This window comes from Haliotis rubra, unplaced genomic scaffold (assembly GCF_003918875.1).
Source record: "Haliotis rubra isolate DU_JTF1 unplaced genomic scaffold, ASM391887v1 Scf275, whole genome shotgun sequence".
NCBI lineage: Eukaryota > Metazoa > Mollusca > Gastropoda > Lepetellida > Haliotidae > Haliotis > Haliotis rubra.
This window is the reverse complement of record NW_025766836.1, coordinates 1,110,732-1,134,532: the sequence shown is the minus strand read 5'-3', so window position 1 is coordinate 1,134,532 and position 23,801 is coordinate 1,110,732. Positions and strand designations below refer to the sequence as shown.

The window sequence follows — 23,801 nt, the reverse complement described above, 5'->3', positions numbered from 1 at the left end:
ATTATATGAAATACACTAAGACTTACCTCTATTCTTTGGCATGAAGTCCCTGGCCTTATCTTTACAATAATGAAGACAGCAGGATAAGATCAAGTCATCATTGTTGCCCTGGAAATAACAATAATTTCAGCGTGTTGAATGCAGATCACTCAGCAGAACATTCTAATCACCACTGTTCTTACAAGTTTCATCCATTATTATACAATGTATTATGTCTCCAGTCTATTTTGATAACTACCCAGGACCCAATCATCTCCAAAGCTTCATTTCTGTGTGACTTCCCTATCACCATTGTATCATTAACGTAGAACAGGATTTTCTAGCATGAAATCAACAGCCAATCCAAGTGACTCGAAAGAAATGAGAGTATGGCATCGATATAAGTTGTTGCTTCGTACAAGCATGCCCATAATATATTCAAGTCAAAACACTGACACAAGTACTGTATATCGCCGAGTATACGGCAAGCTTTTCGTATGTGAAATGAGGGGGCTGAGAAAGGGGGTTGCGGATGGGAAGACCTCACATTTTTTTCCAACTAAGTAGGAGGGAAGTTCTCATACTAGCAGACATTCCCAGGAGCAGTGTTTGTACAGGTAAGATGTACAGGCAACTATCAAATACATACCGTCGCATCTGTCTCTTCACTCCTGAATGATATTGTCTCCAATATGGAACCTTTGGAAGTCTGAGCTCGTATGTGGGAATTCTTTCTTTCAAATTCTTCCTCCAGGAAAACAATGGCCTGCTGTGACCTTGACTTGACTATCCCAGCATGCTCGGCTGATTCATACTGGCCTTCACGACTTCCTTTGGCTAAGCCATCCAGCTCATTGATGACTGGAAACAAGTACAATAGAAACATGTTACAGATTAGCTATTTCACATCTACTAAATAACTGTTACACCTTTTGCAACTATATAAACTGATTATCTATTTCACTTCTACAGGGTTCATACAGATTATCAGCCATCAAATTTAAGGCCTTTTTAGGGGCTTTTCAAGGCCCAATCAACAATTGTAAGGAACTAAGGTTGGTGAAATGTGGGACCGAACATCAGAGGGAGATAACTCTTAGCTACATCGCTGCACTGGGAAAGTTTTGCTTCATGATAGAGATTAATTTACACCCACTGTCATTGCAAAGTATTTTTTCTATGTAATACTGACATGTTTTGCTTAATATAGGGCCTTTTTAGAGCAAACCACTAGCAATTAGGGCCTATCCAAGGCCAAAACGAATTTATAGTCTTTTTAGGGTAAAATGCCTGAATTTCAGGCTTTTCAAGCCCCTGAACCCTGTTCTACTATATGACTGCTGCAACTCCTGAAATGTATGAGGTGTAAATTATTTTACATTTACTAAAAGCTGTTACAACTGATTAAGATAAATCCACTTTTTATTCCTTATTTTTGGATGGCTTCTTCACACACAAAAATCCATGTTCATACTACTCCAGTTATTTACTGAAATAGTGTTGTCAGCTGCTGGAAATGAGATGTAACACTATTTCCCCATACTAAGAAAGCACTCACCAACAAGGGGCACAACCAAGGTGTATTTGTTCGAGTTTAGGATTCTCTTCAGTCCTGGGAGATGGTCGATGAAGCAGTTGGTGTCAGGGATGAGGAAGATTGGATGGATTTCAAGTTCAATTCGACGATGCCGATTCTCATCAAGAATTGCCTGAAAAGCATGAGTGTAACATGTTAAATTTGTCTGGTATTACATATATGGTTATAGATTTAAATATGAGGTAGTATTGTCTAGTGCCTTATGTACCCATATGTCATGTCTGCATAAGCTCAGAGGTACAGTTCTGACAAAACAATGAAGACAATGAAATACAATATTGACAAACTTTATGGATAACTTCTTGTTATTTCATGAGTGCGATGTTCAATACAGATCCTTGAACTGTTTGAAGCAGGAATGAAGTTGTCATCCATAAAGTTCAATATTGTATATCCAAGCTTATTAAATGCCACTCAAAGAAGTTAACATAGAAACACTCATATCTCCCACCAGTGGAGGGTCCATGCCATGAGGTTACACATGATCAAACGTGTCCCTACCTGGACATTCTCCTGGTGCCTGGTCTGTTCATCCTTCTTCTTCTGCAGCTCCTGCTTGCGGGCCTTCAGATGGCGGACATGATCCTCCTCACCACTCTCAACATCAGCCTCATCTTCACTCTCAATTATCACATCATCAGACTGAATACAAATGGAATAACTCAGATACAACATGCAATAAAATACTACTTGGACAAAAGATTTTGCCTACTGGTCTAAAGTTTGAGTTTTGTAAAATTCTGTTCTGTCCACTAAGGCCATCTAATAAAATTTGAAAAAGATGGCTTTGGAGCCAAGCTTGGGAAAACAGACTCAAAAGGTTTTGGTGCAGACTGCTCTTTCTATAGGCAATTGAGGTTGCCAATGTTACGAAACGAAAAAGAAACATTGATAGGTACAGTATGGATGAAAAACAAAGTTTAAGAGAGTAAGCCTGTTGACTTGATGAGTGAGTGAGCGAGTTTAGTTTTACTCTACTTTTAGCATTATTCCAGCAATATGCAATAAATGGTACGTAAAATGGAGACATGCAAGTAGACATTAACTTACGTCTGAGGAATTACCGCCTCTTTTCCTGTCCTTTTCCTCACTGACTGAGGTAGCCAAGGCAACAGAGAAGTACAGTTTTGTTTCAACATTGTAGGAAAGCATGGGTGGCTCAATGCCACATAGGTACTCTCCGAAAAGGCGGAGTTTCTCAAGTCTCAGGCAATCCTTGGCAACCTCCTGAAAATATATAATGGTATTAGTAAAGACAAAACCATGCATATTTGTAATGCCAGAATCAGTTACTGCCATAGTTATCTCAATAACATAATTCAAGTAATATGTCCTCACTCCTTAATGATGCCTACAATGTTACTTCTCAAATGCTACCTCCCACATTGCCAAATAAAAGTACCAGTCAGTGGCCTTTGAACATTTTTTGTATTCATGTTTAATGACATGGTTATCTGTTGTTCCAACTTGCATACATTTCACTAATTTTCAGCCATAGAACATCCTGTTAAGTATTTGACACTAGAATCCCAATGAACAATTTCCTCAGAAACATTCAGGTGTGAAAACAATGATCCCGGTCCAGGGGTGGAAATAAGTTTCAAATTGCTAGTGTACTCCGGTACAGTGGCACATGTAAAGTCACTTGCCCTGATTATTTTCCAACCATACCAACCGTTTTCTTGCTGATTTTTTAAATAAACAACATAATAAACATTGGAAAGTCAACATGACACCAGTACAGTGTGATATACAAATTTGCTTGCCCGACAGAAAAAAACACTGGACTCGGACGTCGGGCAATGGGTTATTTCCACCCCTACCAGTCACACTGTACAAACTTCACATAGTACTCAATATTCAGATAAAGTGTTTTACCAACAAGGCTTTACCACTAAAGTAACATGACTGAGTGATTGGCAATGAGCTTGGTCACACATTATAAGCATCTGATCGACATACCGGTAGTTATCGTTTTTTACATCAAGTAGTGTTTGGAGACCTGACTAACATGATGATATTTCTACCTACTTCCTACAGGCAGCTCACCTTGTCTGTGGTTGTATGGATGTAGCAGCTCTCCACTAGTGCACTCAACATTGGAATGAAGCCTGCCATCGTAGCATCCTCACTCAGGACAATGGGCTCACAGCCTGAAGCAATCACCAACATTCATGATTCATGATAGAGACACAGATCTACCACACAACATTTCATTGTTCATTTGTTGTTTGATGCCGCACTCAGCAATACTCCAGCTATATGGAGGCGGTCTGTAAATAACCCAGTCTAGACCAGACAATCCAGCGAACAACGGCATGAGCATCGATCTAAGCAACTGGGATAGTATGATATGTGTCAACCAAGACAGCAAGCCTGACCCTCCGATCCCATTAATCGCCTCTTAGGACAAGCATGGGTTGTTCAAAACAAATTCTAACCCGGAACTTCACGGATTTACGACACAACAAGACACATAAACCATATTGAAGTATTTGAAGCTGATTTCTAAAAATATGTAATTTTCTGAATAAAATTGATATTTTATACTTATCCTGACTCATACTTATTGCTTAAGCATGAGTCAGGATAAGGAAAAATCTAAAATATTGTGTTGAAATGCCAGCAATTGAAAGTGTGCTCACATTCCAAATCCCAGCTAAAGTGCTGGTGTAGCTTATGGTCGACACCGTTCTAAAAGAAACAAAAACAATAACCACAATCCACAGAACGACTATGACCGGTAATTTGAAAATATCATCAATACACTTAATATCATTATCATTAAACTCTAACAAGTTGGTCTGGCCAGATCTGTCAAACAGTAAACCCGACTTACTTTCCTTCCTGTCTCTGTAGATTTTGACATGTGAGGTGTCCAGTCCTGTCAGCACATTACACAGATTCGACATTCCCATCCACACATCAATGTCAAGCCTGGAATATATCAGGGAAGTCAAATATCACACAGACATCTGTCCGTAAATCGAGTCATCAGATAAATCTTATAGATCTGTGACAGAAACTTCAAGAACTAGTACAGCAGTCTATATTAATTATTTCAGTGGAGTCAGACAAGTGTGTATTTTAAGTCTGCTTTTGTTTTCATTATTCACAAATCAGCTGGAAAATTACATACAAAACTTCGAGGCTGAGAAATATTTGTGTATCAGGATTAATTTAAATCTTTTTACTTTTGTATGCTGATACATTTTAGATACATTTGCAGATTTCATTCTTGAATTACAAAGAAAAATAGATGTTTAGTTTAAGTTTTGTAATATATGGGGTTTGAGGCCTTAATTATGAAAACAAATGAAAAGATCTGATCTGTTAAATGCTTGGAATTAGATGGATACCCCACACAAGCAATGAGTGTCTGACTGGGGCAACCATATCAAACTTCACTGTATATCTGTGGGATAGCACTGTAAGACCAGTATAAAACTAGTACAAGCTGCCATACTCACACAAGCACATAATGCAAGTGCAATAATCTTTAACACAATGTTAAACCCATTTCCACACACTTCATAGTTGACAAGCCCACTACTGCCCTAGCACAAGCTTTTACATACCCAAGGTCCGGGGGCCTGAGTGATGGAGGTGGATTCCACAGAGCAGGATGACACATCATCCAGTCAGACCAAGTCTTGACCCCAGGGACAAGCTGGTGTAGGTCCTCATTCAGCAGTTGGGCTGGGTAGTCTGTGGAACTGAGGTGGGAGGTCAGGAGATCAGAGCAGTGCTTGATGAGCAGCCCAAACATGTCCAGACCCAGCTGGACAGCGTGTTCCTGAAGCAGTGACCGGCACGTCTCTCCAAGACTTTCATCTGGAAGCAGGAGTAGGGTGTCAGCTGTTGTATCGGTCGTATCACAAGTAGTATACAGGTTGATATATATATTCAGTTTTGTTACAGTATGCCAATCTGCGTAGTGCTAAGAATGCTGACCATTTTGCCACATATACACTCAGTTGCATAAACGGTTTATTCATGTCCTGTTCCAGCACACTTATACTACATCAGCAATGTTACGTTCTTGGACCAAACGAAATACCAAAGGGTCGATGCCAACATATTAGTGCCACAGTTTGAAATAATACAGTTTAAACTACGAAGGTTCTTTTTTCTCTTGATATTTTCAGTAGAAACACATGACACATATGTGAGTGAAAATTATCAACGTTTGATGCCATATTTGCTTAATTAAATAAGGTGTGGTGAGGTGAAATTGGGTTTAACGTCGTGCTTGAGAATATTTCGCGCTCATATGATGACGTGCATGTGTGTGTATGTGTATGTGCGGCTGCTTGTACTAGCCCAGACTTAAGCTTGTTTTATAGTGCTAGCCCACTGAGAAACCATGCCGCAGTGAAGCATGAATACCCCACCCAGACACATTATACTGACTCCGAGCCGACCAGTCCTTGTTGTACCCATTAATGCCGAGCGCCAGGCAGGGACCAACAAGTACCATATTTTAACAAATTAAATAAGAACTGCCCAAAACACACATAATGCATCTTCAATGCCACAACAACTGCAGTCCAGCTTACCCTTAAGAGCTGTGTTTTCCACAGCAAACATATTGATAGCCATGAGCTGTATCAGCCTGTTGCTGCTGATGACTACCGGGGAGTTCTGCAGGAGAGCCTCAAACTCTCGCAACATCAGGCAGCTGCCTTCCGGGGAATGTCTCCATACTGAAAACAGTCAGTCCCAAGGTGTTTACTAAGCCACAGTTCTATATGACAGCTTGTATGTACCAAAGCTAGGAAGAGAAACTGGTGTTTGATAGCATGGGCAAACTCAAAACTTTTTGAAGAAAACATATTTAATATAAGTGTTTAGCTACTTGAGATGGATGAAAGGAAAAACATGTAGCTATTTGCACTGTCTAGTAGTCATGGTGAAGTGAGTGAGTGAGTGAGTGTGCTTTTACATCGCTTGTAACAATATTTCAGCAATATCACGGCAGGGGAGACCAGAAATGGGCTTCATACATTGTACACATGTGGGGAATTGAACCAGGGTCTTAGGTGTGACAAGCTGACGCTTTAATCACAAGGCTACCCCACTGCCCCTCAGTAGAATGTGCCATGGCTGTGACACTTGTAGAGATTAAAATGTAGTGATTTGGATAAACAACCGAATCTAGACCAGACAAACAAGTGACTGTCAATATCAACATCGATCCATGCAATCAGCTGAGTCACGGAGTCTGACAACTAGGGCTGCAACGATTCACCCAGACCTGGATTCTATTCGATTTTCGATATTGGACCTTTGATTCGAACATTTTCGATTCGATTCTTTATACAAGTTAAAACATCAGATTTCATTTAACTCTCAGAGTTCAAGTGAGTCGGCGTTTTCAGCGTGAAATCAATCGTCAACTTGGCGATGTCTACTAACAACAATTCTCATTGGATAATTAGCCCGACGTCAACCAATCACATTTCCCCTTATTTCAGCGCTCAAAACTGTTTGAGTTGGGGTCAAAATTACGTTCTGGCTGTGTGGAAATACTTAAACTAGTTTTTAAATATCAAATAGAAATAGTGATAATGGTTATCGAAAATCGAAACTAAGGTGTCAGATTCGATTTTCAATGAATTGAACCGAATCGTTGCAGCCCTACTGACAACCTGATCCATTTAACTACCTCGTAAAGCAAACAGAGGTTGCTGGGGCCCTAAGTATTCCGACCAAGAATCCCAAAAGGGACACATTTTCAAAAGAATGTGTTGCATAAAATATAATCACATTTGTTGTGAGCAAAATTGGGAATTCAGTCATTTGTTGTTTCATATCAAACTGCAGATGTACCGAGATTTCTGACAATCTTGGTGGTATGTATTCAGGGAACACCTTTTCATCACCCAAAGTTACACATCCTTTATGATAGTCCCTGAAGAACTTACCCTATCTTAGTGAAGAGTTTCCCATGCACATTGAGGAAACTAAGCACAAACCGTTTGTTGAGCTGAAATATAAAATTAGATATGTCTCAGGTAAAAAGTGGGTGGTAATTGAGTGAGTGAGTGAGTTTAGTTTTATGCTGCTTTTAGCAATATTCCAGCAATATGACGGCAGGGGGACACCAGAAATGGGCTTCGCACATTGTACCCATGTGGGGAATCGAACCTGGATCTTTGGCGTAACGAGTGAATGCTTTAACCAGTATAGACTATAGGCTACCCCACTGGCCCCTTAATTGCATGAAGTACAGCTGACCTCACACGAGTTCAATGCTTTATGCCCTTTGTTATAAGCACTTCCTGTTTCATAGCCTTGACCTTCAATCTCTTGAACTTCCTAAAAACATCATGGATATGAAAAGACATCACTTTGACCTTAAAGATCATCCACTGATGCAAGAGTCGTATAACAGTTAAGAAGTCTCCATACTACACAAACACAGAGTGTTGCTTGTATGAGCACTAAGCAATATTCCAGCCATATGACAGCAGTCTGTAAATAATTTAATCTGGATCAGACAATCCACGACTGACATCGTGAGTATTGATTTACCCAATTGGGATATGATGACGTGCAGCAAATAAATCATCAAGTTTAACCACCTTGTCCTGTCAACTGCCTCTGATAAAACATGACATATGATAACTGTGGAGTTGACTGATTAAACCTTAGATATTTCATGATGTATCTGAAATTATATCAACTTAGAACTATGTTTCATAATTTGACCTCTGGTCCTTGACCTTAAACAATCAAGACCCAGTCTTATAGATAATATACTAAGTGTACAGTGCACTCTGTCTAATTCGGACCAGCTTGGGACCGACTAAAAAGTCCGAATTATACAGTAGTCCGAAGTACACAGATTTTAATGGAGTTATATCCCTATTATCAGCAGAATTAAAATTATAAACTATTTTTCGCAATGTTATTGAAAACAACGATTCTCGGACGCCTGCTTCGGCAGCGGGTCCACAATAACATTGTCAAAGAGCAAAGTAACGATGTTTCGAGGAATTCATGAAATAAATTGAATAAACTAATGAATGAAATCAACAACAACATTCATAAAAGTTGTCAAACGTACATATAAAATTACTATTTCCATCTTTTTGTGCGATCATGTAATGTAATTCAAGTCACTGACAAGTGACATCTCGGCTCTTGCCGCCTCAATCTTCACACTCGGACAGGATGTTCAATGCGAAAATATATACATGAAGCATTTTGTCACAGGTCATAGCCTAGCACGATAAAGTCGAATCGTTCCATAATTTACATTATAGGTAGCAATTTCTTACTTAATATGTTCAGAATAGCATTATTTTACCCAAAACTTTTGTCTAAATCTAAAAGTTTTCGTTTACGAGGACGGTATCCATTGCCGTAATATGATTGGCTGCCTTAGGTCATGTGTCTGATTTTGACCAATCACGACCCTTATAGCAGACTGTGGCGAAAAAGCGTCATTAGAAACCAATCTTTATCCAATAAAATCACTTCTTACAACTGATTGATATCACACTGTGTCTGATGGCATCTTAAATGCATAGTGACATTGACACTGAGTTGACATGATCGGCTCAATTAAAGTTTACAATTGGTGTTAGTCGCATCATAGGTAAATAAGCGTTCACCGCTAGACCACGCGGTCTTGGCCAAGCGGACTTCCTGCTAAGTAAATAAGACAAAATACACAAACCAATCAACGGAATGTTTATTCAAGGTTTATTGGCCAAGCGGACTTCCTGCTCAGTCCGAATTATATAGCAATGTTTTTACATGTAACTACTTTATCGGGCAGACACTTTGGTCCGAAATCCGAAATAATGAGAGTCCGAGATACAGAACTTTTTTATTATGACAACAAAGAAGGATTACGTCGGGACCGTGAGTTCAGTCCTGTTTATACAGCAATCCGAGAAAGACAGAGTCCGAGTTTGACAGAGTGCACTGTATACTAAGTCACACCACATTGCATTGATAAATACTCAAGTAATCATGCACAATTTCTTTAGCCCAAGTTCATACTAAGAGACCTTGACCTTCAAGGTAATCCAATCATAGGTCAAATATGAATAAATATATTAAACTTACCCCACCCTTACCCACCAAGGCCAATGAAAACTTTCAAACGTGATATCTCACCTCTATAGCAGAGAGATTAGTGAGATCTTCTTCATGTGTCTCGTCAACCTTATCTTCCACACTCCTGCCATCATGAGACACCCAGATCTCAACCCGGGGGCCATCTTGGTGTCTCTTCTGTTTCAACTTCTTCAGTTTTTCCTTGTCGGCCAGTCTCTTCTGTTCTGTAGCTTCAGCCTATCAAAAAATATTTCAAAACACTCTCTTACACTGGCTTTATCAATTACAATTTAGAATAACTATGAAATCAATATACTCATGGAAAAGGTTTACTGAAATGGCATGGAATTTTTGCAAAGCCCATCACTGCTTGATATTTAGAGCAAGGGGACACTATAATATGACAGGTATTGAATGCGAATACTGCAATTGTATGACATAACCTGAGCACTTTCCCTCCCAACTTAAGCAGGTCCTGTTATTATTATTAACGGATTCTACTGCAAATTGGCTATATGTAGAACTGGTGACGATCTAATGTTGTCTTCAAAGCCTAAGAAGCAAGTACAACGGATGTGACAGTAAGTGATAAAATCTCCATGAATTTAATTGTAAAGCTTATCTTCAACAATAAGCTCAAACCTACTGTCTACTATCAACACATCACTAAGCAATCTTATTGCCTTTGTACATCAACCTAGTCCAATGTGTAAACATCATCAACATTATCAGCCTGTACGTTAATTGTATAAGCATTACTTTACCCATGTATATAAATGCTTTACCTACTAAACGCATTGTCGGAAAGCGCATGTTAAGCGTCCACATCATCATCATCAGGAATGTACATCATTTGCTTGATAACAGTGTTAGCATCTACACCGAAACTTTGAATATATTGTATGAAATAAGGCTACTCGTGGGTGAGTAAGGAATTTACGTCATGTGACCTATAAGGGCCCTTATAGGTCACATGGCGAAATCCCTTACTCGTGGGTGAGTAAGGATTTTACATCCTCCTCTTTGAAGGAAACTTCAAGGGATTTCAAGTGTTCCACTATCTTTCGGATAGACTGACTGACTGAGTTTGGTTTTTACGCCGCTTTTAGCAATATTCCAGCAACATCACGGCGGGGGACACCAGAAATGGGCTTCACACATTGCGCCCATGTGGGGATTCGAACCCGGGTCTTCAGCGTGACGAGCCAACGCTTTAACCATTAGGCTACCCCACCGCCCCATCTTTCGGATAGAAGGAGGAGACAAGCAAATAAGCATGAGTCAGGATAAGGAAAAATTACATCATTTCATGTTTCATGTGATGCAAGAAAACACTTTAAACCCGAACACTCAAACTCTTGAACACACAATATCATCAAACTGATACTAAACAAACTGTGCTCCTAAGATATGAAAATACAACAGTCATCACCTTCTTCCTGACATCTTCAAACACTGACATGAGACTCTCCCTCGCTGTGAGGAAAGGGTTGCTGGCAGCCAGACTCCTCATGTAGTAGTACACCGCATCTAGCTTCCTCCTCTGCAAAACACACACAAAATAACAGTCCTAGTTAGAGTAACATTTCTCAGTTTACAGCTACAAAACCTATGATTCTAACTTTTCCGGCTTTGTGGTTTCTTGGCAATCTCATTTATATCAGAGTCTTACTCTGATAACATTAACAGCAGTTTCAGTTGGACAAGTTTCAGTTTCAGTGTCACTCACTAATACATTTGTTCCAGGCAAACTGCAGGTTGTTGGTTATTTTCAGGCTACAGGCATAGTTTCCAGTTCAGAATACTGGATTACCACTGAACACCATTGTCAGTACTCTATGGTCTGTACACACAATATTCCTCTATCACCGAAGAGCACATAAAATCACTTTGGAAAACAGTATATGTTAATGTTGAATGTCTATATTTTAAGCATTGTGCATCTTAACTAATAAAATGATGGCATTTAGAAGGTATGGAAAGTCAAATAAACATTAATTTATGCCTGAATTCTGTACAAACAGCAGACTGACTTTAAATCATGTCACAGACCAGGCAACCACAAGGCAACAGCAATGTTGACACCCGTCAACGTGAAACCTTGCCCTTTGTGCCATGCCAGCTGTTCCTAAATCTGAGCACTTGGTAGCTTCCCTCTGGATCAGGTCTAGTGTGCCGTTGGTTAAATTTGCAAGTACACATATTCACAACCATGGGAGGAACATTGTGTATGCAAACTGGTGAAGTATTTTTGATGACTGTGAACTGTTTGACATTAATTATGTTCTCTGAAAGACAAATCTTTAATATATCAATACTGAAAGCACGAACACTGTTTGATTAACACTGAATCTCTGCAGTGAGTCACTCGCACACTTACCGTATACATGGCTAGAATTGCAAGTTGATTATAGGGTCTTCCATTTTTAGGAGCGATCTGCTGTGCTTTCATGTACCAACTGGAAACAAGAAAAACAATGTAGGTGATTTTGCATGTGAAACAAATCCATCTATCCATTCAACTGAAAGTGAAAGAGAAAAATAGAATAGAAAGTATCTGTTTATTTTTAAAGCTTTTAAAGCCTGTCAATCGTTTCTAAAAGTAGTAAATCCTATGCTTGTCAAAACAGACAGCTAACAGGATTGGGTACCAGACTCACTGACTTGAGTAATGCATGTCATCATATCCAATATGCTTAGATTATGACAATCACTGGATTGTCTGGTCCAGAATTGATTATGTACAGACCAATGTGATACAACTGCAATGTATTACTGAGTACAGCATTAAACTTCAAACACTTTTGATATTGAAACAGAAATAGACAGTTCTGATGACAGGAGTTTTATTTATGCTAGTAATGACCATGTCAATATTACAGTTCTTAAAGGCTGTTTGACATTACTGAATACAATCTGACCGACTCACTTCCGAGCTCGCCCATAGTTTGTGGTTTCATTAGCCTGTTCCCGATACCGGGCAATGTCTCCCAGGAAGATGTAGGTCCTCTGGACACTGAGAAGGGCCAGTTTGACCGATCGGCTGATGTTGTCTCCAGGAGGGTTGTTTACATCCAGAAACACATCAATGTTAAAATTATAGGTAGACTGTAGCTTCTGAAGAAGATTCTGGAAAAACTCAGTACCCTGTGGAAGGAAGCATAAAAACTATTATCAGAAGCAGTTTACACTCTAGTCTTTGTCAGCTGGAAGAATGAAATATTCTAAATGATAATAGAATCTGAAAGGTTTGGGTGTTTAGTTCTTATTTGCTACAGCATCACTAATTTCATTGCAAAATCCAAGTCAATAGAATTATGATATGTACACAAAGATACAGATGTACAACTTGGTAAATCCTCAAAAGGATGAACAAAGCCAACGATTCATGAAAATGAAAAACTTGAGTTTGGATGCAAACATCCCTTTATGATCCTATACAAAGCTACAACCATTTAATGTTGGGAAAACTTCTACAGCTACCTATCACAGAATCATGGTGTGATTCACAAGACCACTGCCCTGTCACTTGATGGTCCCACAAGATGAGCACCTCAGCCGTGCGATAAGTGGGAATAAATAGCATCAAAGTAAACACAGTGGAGTATGGGATTATGCTTCCAACTGTATCGATAGATTGCAGTTCTTTCACAGATGAGGTCTCATTCGGACAGCCTAGTGCTTAAAGCGTTTGCTCGTAAAACCGAAGACCCAATTTCGATTCCCCACATAGGTACAATGTGGGGACCCCATTTCTGGTGTCCCCCACTTTGATATTGCTGGAATCTTGCGAAAAGTGGCATAAAAATATACTCACCAACTATATAAAAACAACCACTGTCTTTTAGGTGAGGTGAGGTGAAATTGGGTTTTACGTCGTGCTTGAGAATATTTCGCTCATATGACGACGTGCATGCGTGTGTATGTGCGGATGCTTGTACATGTACTAGCCCAAACTTAAGCTGGTTTTATAGTGCTAGCCCACTGAGATACCATGCCGCAGTGAAGCATGAATACCCCACTCAGACACATTATACTGACTCCAAACCGACCAGTCCTTGTTGTACCCATTAATGCCGAGCGCCAGGCAGGGACCAACAAGTACCATATTTTAACGTCTTTTAGTATGAAGCGGTCGGGGATCGAACCCATGATCTTCCGCTCAGCGGGCGGATGTTCTAACCACTACACAACGGAGGCGGTCCCACTGTCTTTTAGTATCAAACATTACTTACTTCATTTAGGACAGTATGGAGCTTGTCCTTGAAGTCCTCATCTTCATCCTCCCCCAGGTGACGGCGGAACACCTCAATCACCTGGTAGTACACTGACTTCCACAGCAGCTGCTCAACACCATGCTTGTTGGATACATCTGCATCCAGGAATATGATCTGCTCGTAACGGCTACGTAGTTCATCTCTGAAACAATGTAATCCCGAAATGTGACATGTTGTATTGAAGTAAGATTACTGTATGTCAAAAAGGTACCTAAAGTGCAAGAATGTTTCTTAATACTTTTTTGTGTCTTTTTGTACTTACTGAACCTTGGATACCATATACACAGCCTAAGAAAGTAATTTTTTACAGCATGGTTTGGATTAAATATTCCCTCAACTATCAGATAACTACTGATCAAACTTGAGTCAAACAGTTTAAAAAAATTTAAGCAATTCCTTTAATGTGTACCATATGGCACATCTAATGAGCCCTTTGATCTTAGATGAGCCCTATGCAATTTACATATGCCAGCCAGGAAAATACCTTTGTAACATCTTTAAACTTGGTGAAAGTCAATTAACCATGACCTAGCTAATGATAAGTTATTTACAAAGTTTGACATCTTCATTTCAAATGAGATTGATAATGCTGTTTGCAAGTTCTGAATCCTTAGGTTTACTTTGTGAAAAATACTTTGCATAAAGCATGTAATGTGTGTCCATTTGGTAATCCTTTCCATATGCTTTATCAGCGTACACAAAACATGTCAGAGCATACAGGAACATTCTAAATTGTGTCTTTCAGGTACAAGGAACTCTTACTACAATTTTATCCATTTCATTCTCAGCATTCTAGTACAGAGAATTTTCAACACTGCAGTGTTTGATACTTGACCATCAACACCTGTTGGTCACTATTTGAAAGCAAAAGACACATGGGTGACAGAGCACCAACTCAACTGCCTATTGGCATAAAATATACAAGACAAATCACCATTACCCAATGAACTTTTAGTTGCTTGCCTACAAACATGTATCAAAACATTCAATACCCAATTGTATAACAACACCCAATTTATCCTTTCCAATTTGTGTAACTATATTTCTTTACAGATTTCAGTTTTCTGATTGATTACAAGCATCTCACATACATGTACTCTACTGCAGTGAATAACCCTAAAAGCACAAGATTTATAAACATATTGTCACATTACTTATAAGTTTGAAAAAAAGTCAGAAGCGGTGGGTTGTAGATTGTCACTAAGGAATGACATAATCGCCCTGAACACTGATTTATAATTATCATAATCCCCCGACGCAAATTATCAAATCAAACTTATAAAGTAATGAAAGTTTAAGATGAAGTTAAATGTCAACAAAAACATGGCTAATCAACCTCTCTTGATATCTGGCTCTTTAGTTGTTCAAACACCCACATATTTTCAAGAGTGACTTTGACCTTGACATGAATGTCATAGTGTATGAAATATGCAAAAATAGTACTAAAGAAATTGCTTATTGAAAAACATTTAAGGAAAGTCTGGAAAGTCTCAAGAAAATCCAGAGAACCGTTCTTGAAATATCTTGCTCACAATTCAGGTTAACATGCTGAAATCTTCAGTGTCGCTGTGACCTTGAAAATTAAGTGAAGGTCACCAAAATCGACAGGGCCCTGCGCCTTCCCTGGATAAAGCTTGGTTTCAAATATGAAGACAATCCAGTGCAGGGGTGAAAATAACTTTAAAATTGTTAGTGTACTCCGGTACAGTGGCACATGTAAAATCACTTGCCCTGATAATTTTTCCACTATACCCGCCGTTTGCTTGTTGATTTTTTAAATAAACAACATAATTAACATTGGAATATCAACTGGACACCGGTACAGTGTGATATAAATTTGCTTTTTAAAAACACTGGACAGGGTAATTTCCACCCTGCAGTGAACGGTTCTTGAGATAGCTTAACAATGACATGCAGGTTTACATGCTGAAATCTTCAAAGTGTCGCCATGACCTTGAAAATTATGTGAAGATCACCAAAATCGACTGGGCCCTGCGCCTTCCCTGGATAAAGCTTGGTTTCAAATGTGAAGACAATCCAGTGCAGGGGTGAAAATAACTTTAAAATTGTTAGTGTACTCCGGTACAGTGGCACATGTAAAATCACTTGCCCTGATAATTTTTCCACTATACCCGCCGTTTGCTTGTTGATTTTTTAAATAAACAACATAATTAACATTGGAATATCAACTGGACACCGGTACAGTGTGATATACAAATTTGCTTGCCCGACAGAAAAAAACACTGGACTCGGGCGTCGGGCAATGGGTAATTTCCACCCCTGCAGTGAACGGTTCTTGAGATAGCTTAACAATGACATGCAGGTTTACATGCTGAAATCTTCAAAGTGTCGCCATGACCTTGAAAATTATGTGAAGATCACCAAAATCGACTGGGCCCTGCGCCTTCCCTAGATAAAGCTGTGTTTTGAATATGAAGAAAATCCAGAGAACGGTTCTTGAGATAGCTTAACATGCAGGTAAAACGTGAAAGTCCCCTTGTGACCTTGAAATGAAGGTCAAGGTCACCAAACCTGACTTGGGCCTTTCTTATACTGTGATGAACTTAGGTACCAAATATGAAAAGAATCCAGAGAACGGTTCTTAAGATATTCCAATTCGTATGAACGTATGTACGTACTTAGGTACGGAGCCTAATACTATATCCCCCGCTTCGCGCTATACGCATAGCGGGGAATAATAATATAGTGCTACTGAGAATTTGTCATACACTTGGCCAACAGATGAACAGATACAAATAAGAAGTCACCTGTCAACATGTTTAAGCAAATTTTTTGGAAAAATGTCAAGTCAAAACACTGTGAATCATTTCTTAGTATATACCCAATCGCTCAAAACAATATCTGGACAACTACGATAAGATTCTCTCTATGTTGTCTGTACCTGAGTTTGGTGATCCTTCTCCACCCATCATCACCCGAGATTCTCCGAGACAGGAGGTTGTTAAGTTGGTTGTCCAATGGCTGGGTATCTCGGAGTAGCTGCTCAGACATGGCTCGACACTGCGACTTGGACCTGCCTCCAATTACCTGGTCAGGATCGTAGCCACTGAAGGTAGCAATGTAAGATACACATCACATTTAATGTTGTATAAATATAATATACATAATGGTGATGACATTCTGAATTGATCCTCAGCTTTAGATCGGGATCATACAATTTTACCACAATAAAGCTGTATCACGCACATGAAAAATGTCACTGAATGTGTTCTTTTCTTGATTTGAATGATGATCGTTAGTATGAGACTAGTAATTTTTCTTGAAGACAACTATTTTTTCCATCAGGCAGGGGGCAATTCTGTCACAGTACATTTTTGTGGACTGTTGTATTGATTTCCTACCATAGTTCTGGAACATCAATACATTAGAATATTTGTCTTTCCTTGTTATATCACTTGTTTAAATCCAGTGACATATCATTATTATTGTTTTAGAATAAATGACATATTTCATTACCAAACACATAATCAGTGCTTTAACACAATAAATCACAATAATGTCACATATACAAAGCTGCTTATAACTTCAATATATAGTTACTTACTGAAGTTATAAAACTCCAGATCAAGCTCTTCAAATTCCACACATGAACTAGACACAACAAGAACAAAGTACTTACCCGTGATAATATGGGTCCCTAGTGTAGGTGTCATCAGTGTAGAGGCCACACTCTTTGAATGGAAACTGGGGATAACCAAACATAGCTGCCGGGTGTGGTGGCATGCCGCCATATGCTGGGCCAGGGTATGGCATGTCTGGGTAAGTGAATCCCTGACGGTAGTCTTGATAGTACTGTTGGGGGTGGGGCTGAGGTGGTTGTGGGGGTGGATGCTGCTGAGGCACATTAGTTGGTGGAGTGCTGCGATTTGATTCCTGGGGTGATGAAGCCATCTCACGTTTATCCGGACCTTTGATTTTTGAGTTGGTTATTACAATTGGCTTGTTTGGATTCCTTGGATCAAAAAGCATCTTCCTGCTTTGATCCTGAGTCTGATCTCTGTTCTTCATATGATGGCTTGCCATCATGCCTGCATCTGTTTGTTCTTCCTGATAATATTCCTGCTGCTTGGACTGATGCCCTGGAAGATGGAGAAGTCCACCAGAATGTGCATGTTGAGAGCTGGACATGTCGGACTCGGACCTGTTCTGTTCACCTGACACCTTAACCTGTCTCTGATTCCTATCCAAAGTAACCTTGATATTAATATTGTCTCTGGGAGATTCACCATAGCTGTCATGCCTGCCCCGTCTAAATCCCTCCCGCTTTGACCCAATGTCAAGCTCATGAGAATTATGCCTCCTCTCATAGAAATCTCTCCTCCCTCCTTCTTTCGAGCTGCCTCCGTGACTGTCATGCCTCCTTCTCCTGCTTCCATCAGTCCCAATATCACTATAATTATCCATCTTATCCTTCTTCCCTCTTGACCCAGCTGAAGAATGACGTTTTTTTATGACGCCGTGCTGGTCTAATCCTTGGTGCCCAGGGATCTTCATCCTGATAATTACTATGAACACTTGACTCTCGACTTTCTGTTCCAGAAGGTCTACGTCTCCTCTCCTTCCTGCGGCCACGGAATTCCTGAGATCGTATCACATCCTTTGCTATGGATCCTTTTTTGTGGAGGGGCTTTTTCATATTTAGGTTTGGGTTCTGGAGGTGCTGCCTGATCCATATCACCCGGGTACCCTGCTACACAACTTTCGAGATAGTCATTGAGTCTCTGGGCTTCATCCTGCACCTGTCTGGCCAACTCTTGCTCCATCTCCTGCACCCAGTCCAGTGGTTTTGGTTCCTGTTGGAACTCCTCCTCCAGACTTACATCGCTGCTGGCACTCACGTCACTACTGAAGCTGCCAGTTCTCTGTCGACGCATTGCCGAGAACGAGTGACGTTTGCCTCCCCTCTTTCCCCCTTCCCGAGATCCTGATGTTCTGGATTTGTACACATTTTCCTTCATGTCACTGTCATTTGTGTCTGGATAATTTTCATTTTCTGACTGAGTGTCTGCAAGAGAGTTCTGCCTGGACAGAGACAACCTTGATGGTCTGTTAAGTCTTCTTGAAAGCTCTGGCGAGTCTAAAGTTTCCGAATTTGCTCGAGCAGCTCTCAGGGTGCTCAAAAGTTCTTGTCTCTCTTTTGCCCGTTCTCTTGCAATGTTATCCTTATAATTTTCTTTCACATTCTCCTTCCCAGATTCTTTAGACATATCAACAGGGTTTTCTTCTTCACCTGCATCATTAACAACAGTCACTTGCATGTTGCGCAAACCAAACCGAACATCAACTTTCCTCTGAGAAGGAGACCTGGGACTAGGGGGTAACGGAGAGGTGGGACTAGTAACATCTGACCCTCTTCTGTGATAACCTCTTTCTGAGCTCCTCCCGAGGGTGGAATACGGACTTTCTGATTCATACTCAGGCTGTGAAACTGAATCAGGACTATTGCATCCATCTCCCCTTCTCGTATCCTGTTCCATCAAACGTCCCTTAGGAACGTAGATCTGAATGTCAGGTCTTTTCCCTCTTCTACGATTATCCATCCTTTTATAGGACTTCTTAGGAGTCCTCTTTGGAGATCCACCTTCACCTAGTTCTGTCCCATTTTGATTGGATGCTTCGGCATCTACATGACCTGCAGGTGTGACCCCATTGACCTCAGGTTCAACACTGCTTTCCTTGCTTCCTCGTCCACTTTCCTCTGTATCCTGCTGCTCTAGATCTACATCCCAGTTCTCTCCATCTGAGACACTATTTTTTCTATCCTGGTTAGCAAGTTCTTTGGATATTTTTGTTTTACTCAACCGAGAGACACCTGGTTGATATAACTGTATGGGAGGGCGTCGTCGAGATTGAGCTTTCTTCTGTGAATCGGTAGATTTTTCAGGTTTCTCTCCTGCAATTAAAAGATCAATATACAATTTCACTAATATTGAAAATATTGAATAATAATGAAATATTTTGAAAACATAACATGTTATTGTTTACATTTTGGAAAAACTACAAAACCTGTGACAGTAAGAATGGGAAGTAAACACATCATCATGATCTTAAGTGTGTAAACATTGCAAAAGTGCATTATGTTTAAACATGCCAAACATGCTAAAAGACCTGTGAATAGTGGTATTCCGATGATCGAAAATAATCGAAAATCGATCGAAAGAAGGATTAAAAATAATTATCGATTGTAAAAAACATATTTTCGATTAATAAGAATTTTGTTGTTTTAGTATAACACACTTGAATGAAGTGACAATTAAATTTGACGAATATTCACAAATAAACATGCTCTCAACAGCGTAAAGATATGTATATTGTATTCATAGTTTCGTATTCATCACTATGGTAAATATTACTGTAACCTGTCTATCTATACATGTTACATCTATTGTGAACGTAATGAGATATACTGATAAATATTTCTTGTATTAATTAAACAAAATAATTACATTAACATTAATTAGAAAAAATAAGGGGAAAAACCCTTAAAATCGGTGAATACATTAAAAATAAATATATTTCGATTATAATCAATAATTGTTCACCACAAGTCCTCCGATAATGGATAGTGGATTTGGTTTCCGATTCCCAACACTACCTGTGAAGATCAGTGTTAGAATTGGTCTTCAACATCCCAATGATTCCCATGCTTGTCGCATGAGGCGATTAACAGGATGGTGTGGATAGGCTCCCTGACTTGGTTGATGCATGTCATTGTATGCCAACTGGGAATCGTGTAGATCGATGCTCATAATGTCAGTCTCCTGACTCTCTGGTGCAGACTTTATTATATACAGATCGCAGTAAAATAGCTTAAATATTGCTTAGTGCAGTGTTAATCAACAAACATGCAAAACAAATTATTAGATTATCAGTCATCTTTTCCTGAAAGGTGAGTAGGTATAGTTTTGTTCAAGTTCTCATAGAGGCAGTAAGGAGCTGTTCAACTGAACATGCTGTGCATGCAACTCATAAATACAGAGAAATATATCAAATAATTGTTTGTTCTATGATAAACTTGAAAGTTTAAATTGGTTTATAGAGCAATTAGAAACAGGCATAGCTTAATTACAGCAAAGGAACTGCATAAACATGATTGGCATTCATTTCCTGCTCAACACCAACATTTCCATTCAAATAATCATGAAAATGAATCAAAGACTTGCACACCCAATGGGAATGATAGGAATGGAAATCTAATCAATGAATTTACCGGCAGTTCTAATGTTTTGTCAGGTGTATATATTTACAGTTAACTGATTCTGTAAGCATTTTACTAATCCAAACTGATCCTTATTAGTGGCTTTGCTACGTGTACAAAACTGCAGGTAGTATTGTATGTACATGAACTGTCTAATCACTACCCATAAGGAATTGAAATTGGAATTTTGATGAACTTCTAACTGTAAGTGTCAAATTTCGTGTCCGCTTTCTACCCATATCCATGAAAGTAAAAGTAGTGTACCTATAAAATAAGTCTCCTACTCACATATAAATAGACATAATCTCACCTTTGGGTGAATTTTGAACGATTTCGTGTAATTCTTTGAATGTTATCCTTACAACTTCGTTTTTAGACGCCATTTTCATTTTGAACTCATTTCTCTGGCACGAGAGAACGTGTTAGGGGAGGCAACTCTAAACAAATACCGTTATTTCTCTTCTGCGCGTTGGAGATCTGTGCGTATGAGAGCGCATGATTAATGTTTTTTCACCGCATACTTGTACAAAATCACCATGATTTCTCTGAATAATATTTTTTCAGTTGTATGTAACGCCACTTGAAATAGAGTTCTAACCGTCAAAGGCGTAGTGATTCATTGTGCCAAGTTACGTCTTCTGGGTGTGCCGCTACATGTGAACTTGGGTTGGAATCACGACGTTTGTCCTGTGTGCTTTTTTTGTTTTGTTTGCGGGCATTATTCCCGTGCAAGTTGGTTTCACCAAAATGTTATCCTTACAACTTCACAAACGACTTAACCAGCATATTCGGCGAATTTACCGCATACACACACATAAACGAGTGTGCGAGTGAATATGCAATGTCACGTCACTCATCGTCAGGGGACACCAGAAATGGGTTTCACGCATTATACTGCAGTACCCATGTGGGGAATCGAACCCAGGTCTTCGGTGTGACGAGCGAACGCTTTAACCACTAGGCTACTGAATGAAGGTCTTTGCTCAACCCACGGGGTGTTCGTAAACACATATCCCTCTCACGTAATGTTTTTAACTTTAGCCAGCTGTTTACGGTAAAGCAGTCGAGAGATAACCGTATCCCGTCACAGCATATACCGTATGCTACAGCAAGTCTTTTTATCATGCAAGTAAGGTTTGCTATGAATTCACAATGGCATTTTGGAAAGTGGTCAAATGTAACACATGTTATAATATTGGGGTTACACTTTCTCAGTAAAGTACAGATTCTAGAACTTTTGGTGGGTAGAGTCCTATCCGGGATATTCGACCCTACATTCTTGGAGCTAGGCCCCTAGTCGCAAGAACACAAAGTCAGCCGTCTAAACCACTTTGGTATACGAAGCTGCAGATACCTTTTTGATGTCATTAGTATATGTACTCGCTTGTGGGTATCCTAATTTTCCTTTGAGTAACCAAATAAATTGTACCCACTTCACTCAAACTCAATTGGATATTTTGCCATTTTCCATTAATTGTTAAAATACAATAAAGTTTAAATGTTGGTTTACGTGTTTGTTATTTATATTGATCAGTAAATTGAGAAACGATAAGAAAGACTGCAAGTTGCCAAGTTCATGTGTTGAAATAGAACCTCTCAGTATACCTGTTATTTATCTCTCCACCAGTACACAAGCTAAGATTTGACATTTTTGTGTGCACGCATGTTAGATCAAATTTATTGAGTATTTACAAAAATACAAGCGTATCTGTACGCAAAAGACCTAATAGGAATTGAGTTTTCACATAAATATTTGCGTAATTTACGCATATACGCAGCTTATCTGTACCTCTGCGGCATAGATATCAGTTGTCCGACATTCATTTTTGTGGAAGCCTCGGTGGCTGAGTGATTTAGGCGGCTGACTTTGTGTGCTGGCCATTAGGTGCCTGACTCTGATAGTGTGGGTTCGAATCCCGGATGGGACTCTACCCAATATGAATACTAGAATCTGTACTTTATTGAGAAACTGTAATCCCAGATATACCGTGTGTTACAAGGTTTGCACGTATATCAATATTTTACTTCAAGGAGACAGATGTCCTGCTATCTAAATCCAATATCTTCAAGATGTTACCCGTGAAGATCCGGGTTAGAATTAACCTTCAGTAACCCATGCTTGTCGTAAGAGGCGACTAACGGGATCGGGTGGTCATGATCGCTGGCTTGGTTGACACATGCCATCGGTTCCCAATTGCGCAGATCGATGCTCATGCTGTTGATCACTGGATTGTCTGGTCCAGACTCGATTAATTACAGACAGCTGGAATATTGCTGAGTGTGGCATAAAACTATACTCACTCACTCTTCAAGGTGTTACCTTGCAGCAGCAGTTACATCTTGATCGTACCAGAAGACAGCACATATAGAGAATCTCACCCTCGTGTCTTCTGATATCAATTATATCAACACAAGTTGATAAAGTTACAAATATCCGAGGCTTGCCGAGGATATTTTTACTTTATCAACGAGTGTTGATATATTTGATATCAGAAGACACGAGGGTGAGATTCTATTTATCATCCAAAATCACTCTTTGTTAATTTTCAATGAAAAATGTACATCTCTGAACATGGTTCTGCCATTAGACTTGTAGTGCAGCGATGTCATAGCATTGTGACGTCATCAAGTACATGACGTCATAGCATTGTCAGGG

General features: G+C 39.5%; 2 protein-coding genes across 2 annotated transcripts; both read right to left on the bottom strand.

The window, feature by feature from the left end:
* LOC124280864 (telomerase-binding protein EST1A-like) lies at positions 1-18,441 on the bottom strand. The gene is given in 18 exon segments (XM_046716854.1): positions 1-108; positions 629-840; positions 1,538-1,688; positions 2,078-2,218; positions 2,627-2,803; positions 3,626-3,729; positions 4,416-4,513; positions 5,155-5,410; positions 6,136-6,262; positions 6,264-6,282; positions 7,504-7,565; positions 9,710-9,886; positions 11,082-11,192; positions 12,030-12,108; positions 12,579-12,796; positions 13,885-14,068; positions 16,829-16,993; positions 17,567-18,441. Coding segments are annotated over 18 exon segments (3,249 nt in total). The 3' UTR covers positions 1-15.
* Positions 18,442-18,491: 50 nt separating this feature from the next.
* On the bottom strand, positions 18,492-21,542 carry LOC124280865 (telomerase-binding protein EST1A-like). The gene is made up of 2 exons (XM_046716855.1): positions 21,456-21,542; positions 18,492-19,840 (listed from the first exon to the last, which is right to left on the bottom strand). The coding sequence occupies exons 1-2, from the start codon at positions 21,532-21,534 to the stop codon at positions 18,492-18,494; spliced, it is 1,428 nt and encodes a 475-aa protein (XP_046572811.1). The 5' UTR covers positions 21,535-21,542.
* Between the last annotated feature and the right edge of the window lie 2,259 nt (positions 21,543-23,801).

Bases quoted from the DNA above. Each gene is read 5' to 3' on its own strand.
- LOC124280865 (XM_046716855.1), bottom strand. From the start codon at position 21,534: ATGAAAATGGCGTCTAAAAACGAAGTTGTAAGGATAACATTCAAAGAA. The intron at 19,841-21,455 runs GTGAGATTATGT...TTTTAATTGCAG, and splicing joins CGTTCAAAATTCACCCAAAG to GAGAGAAACCTGAAAAATCT.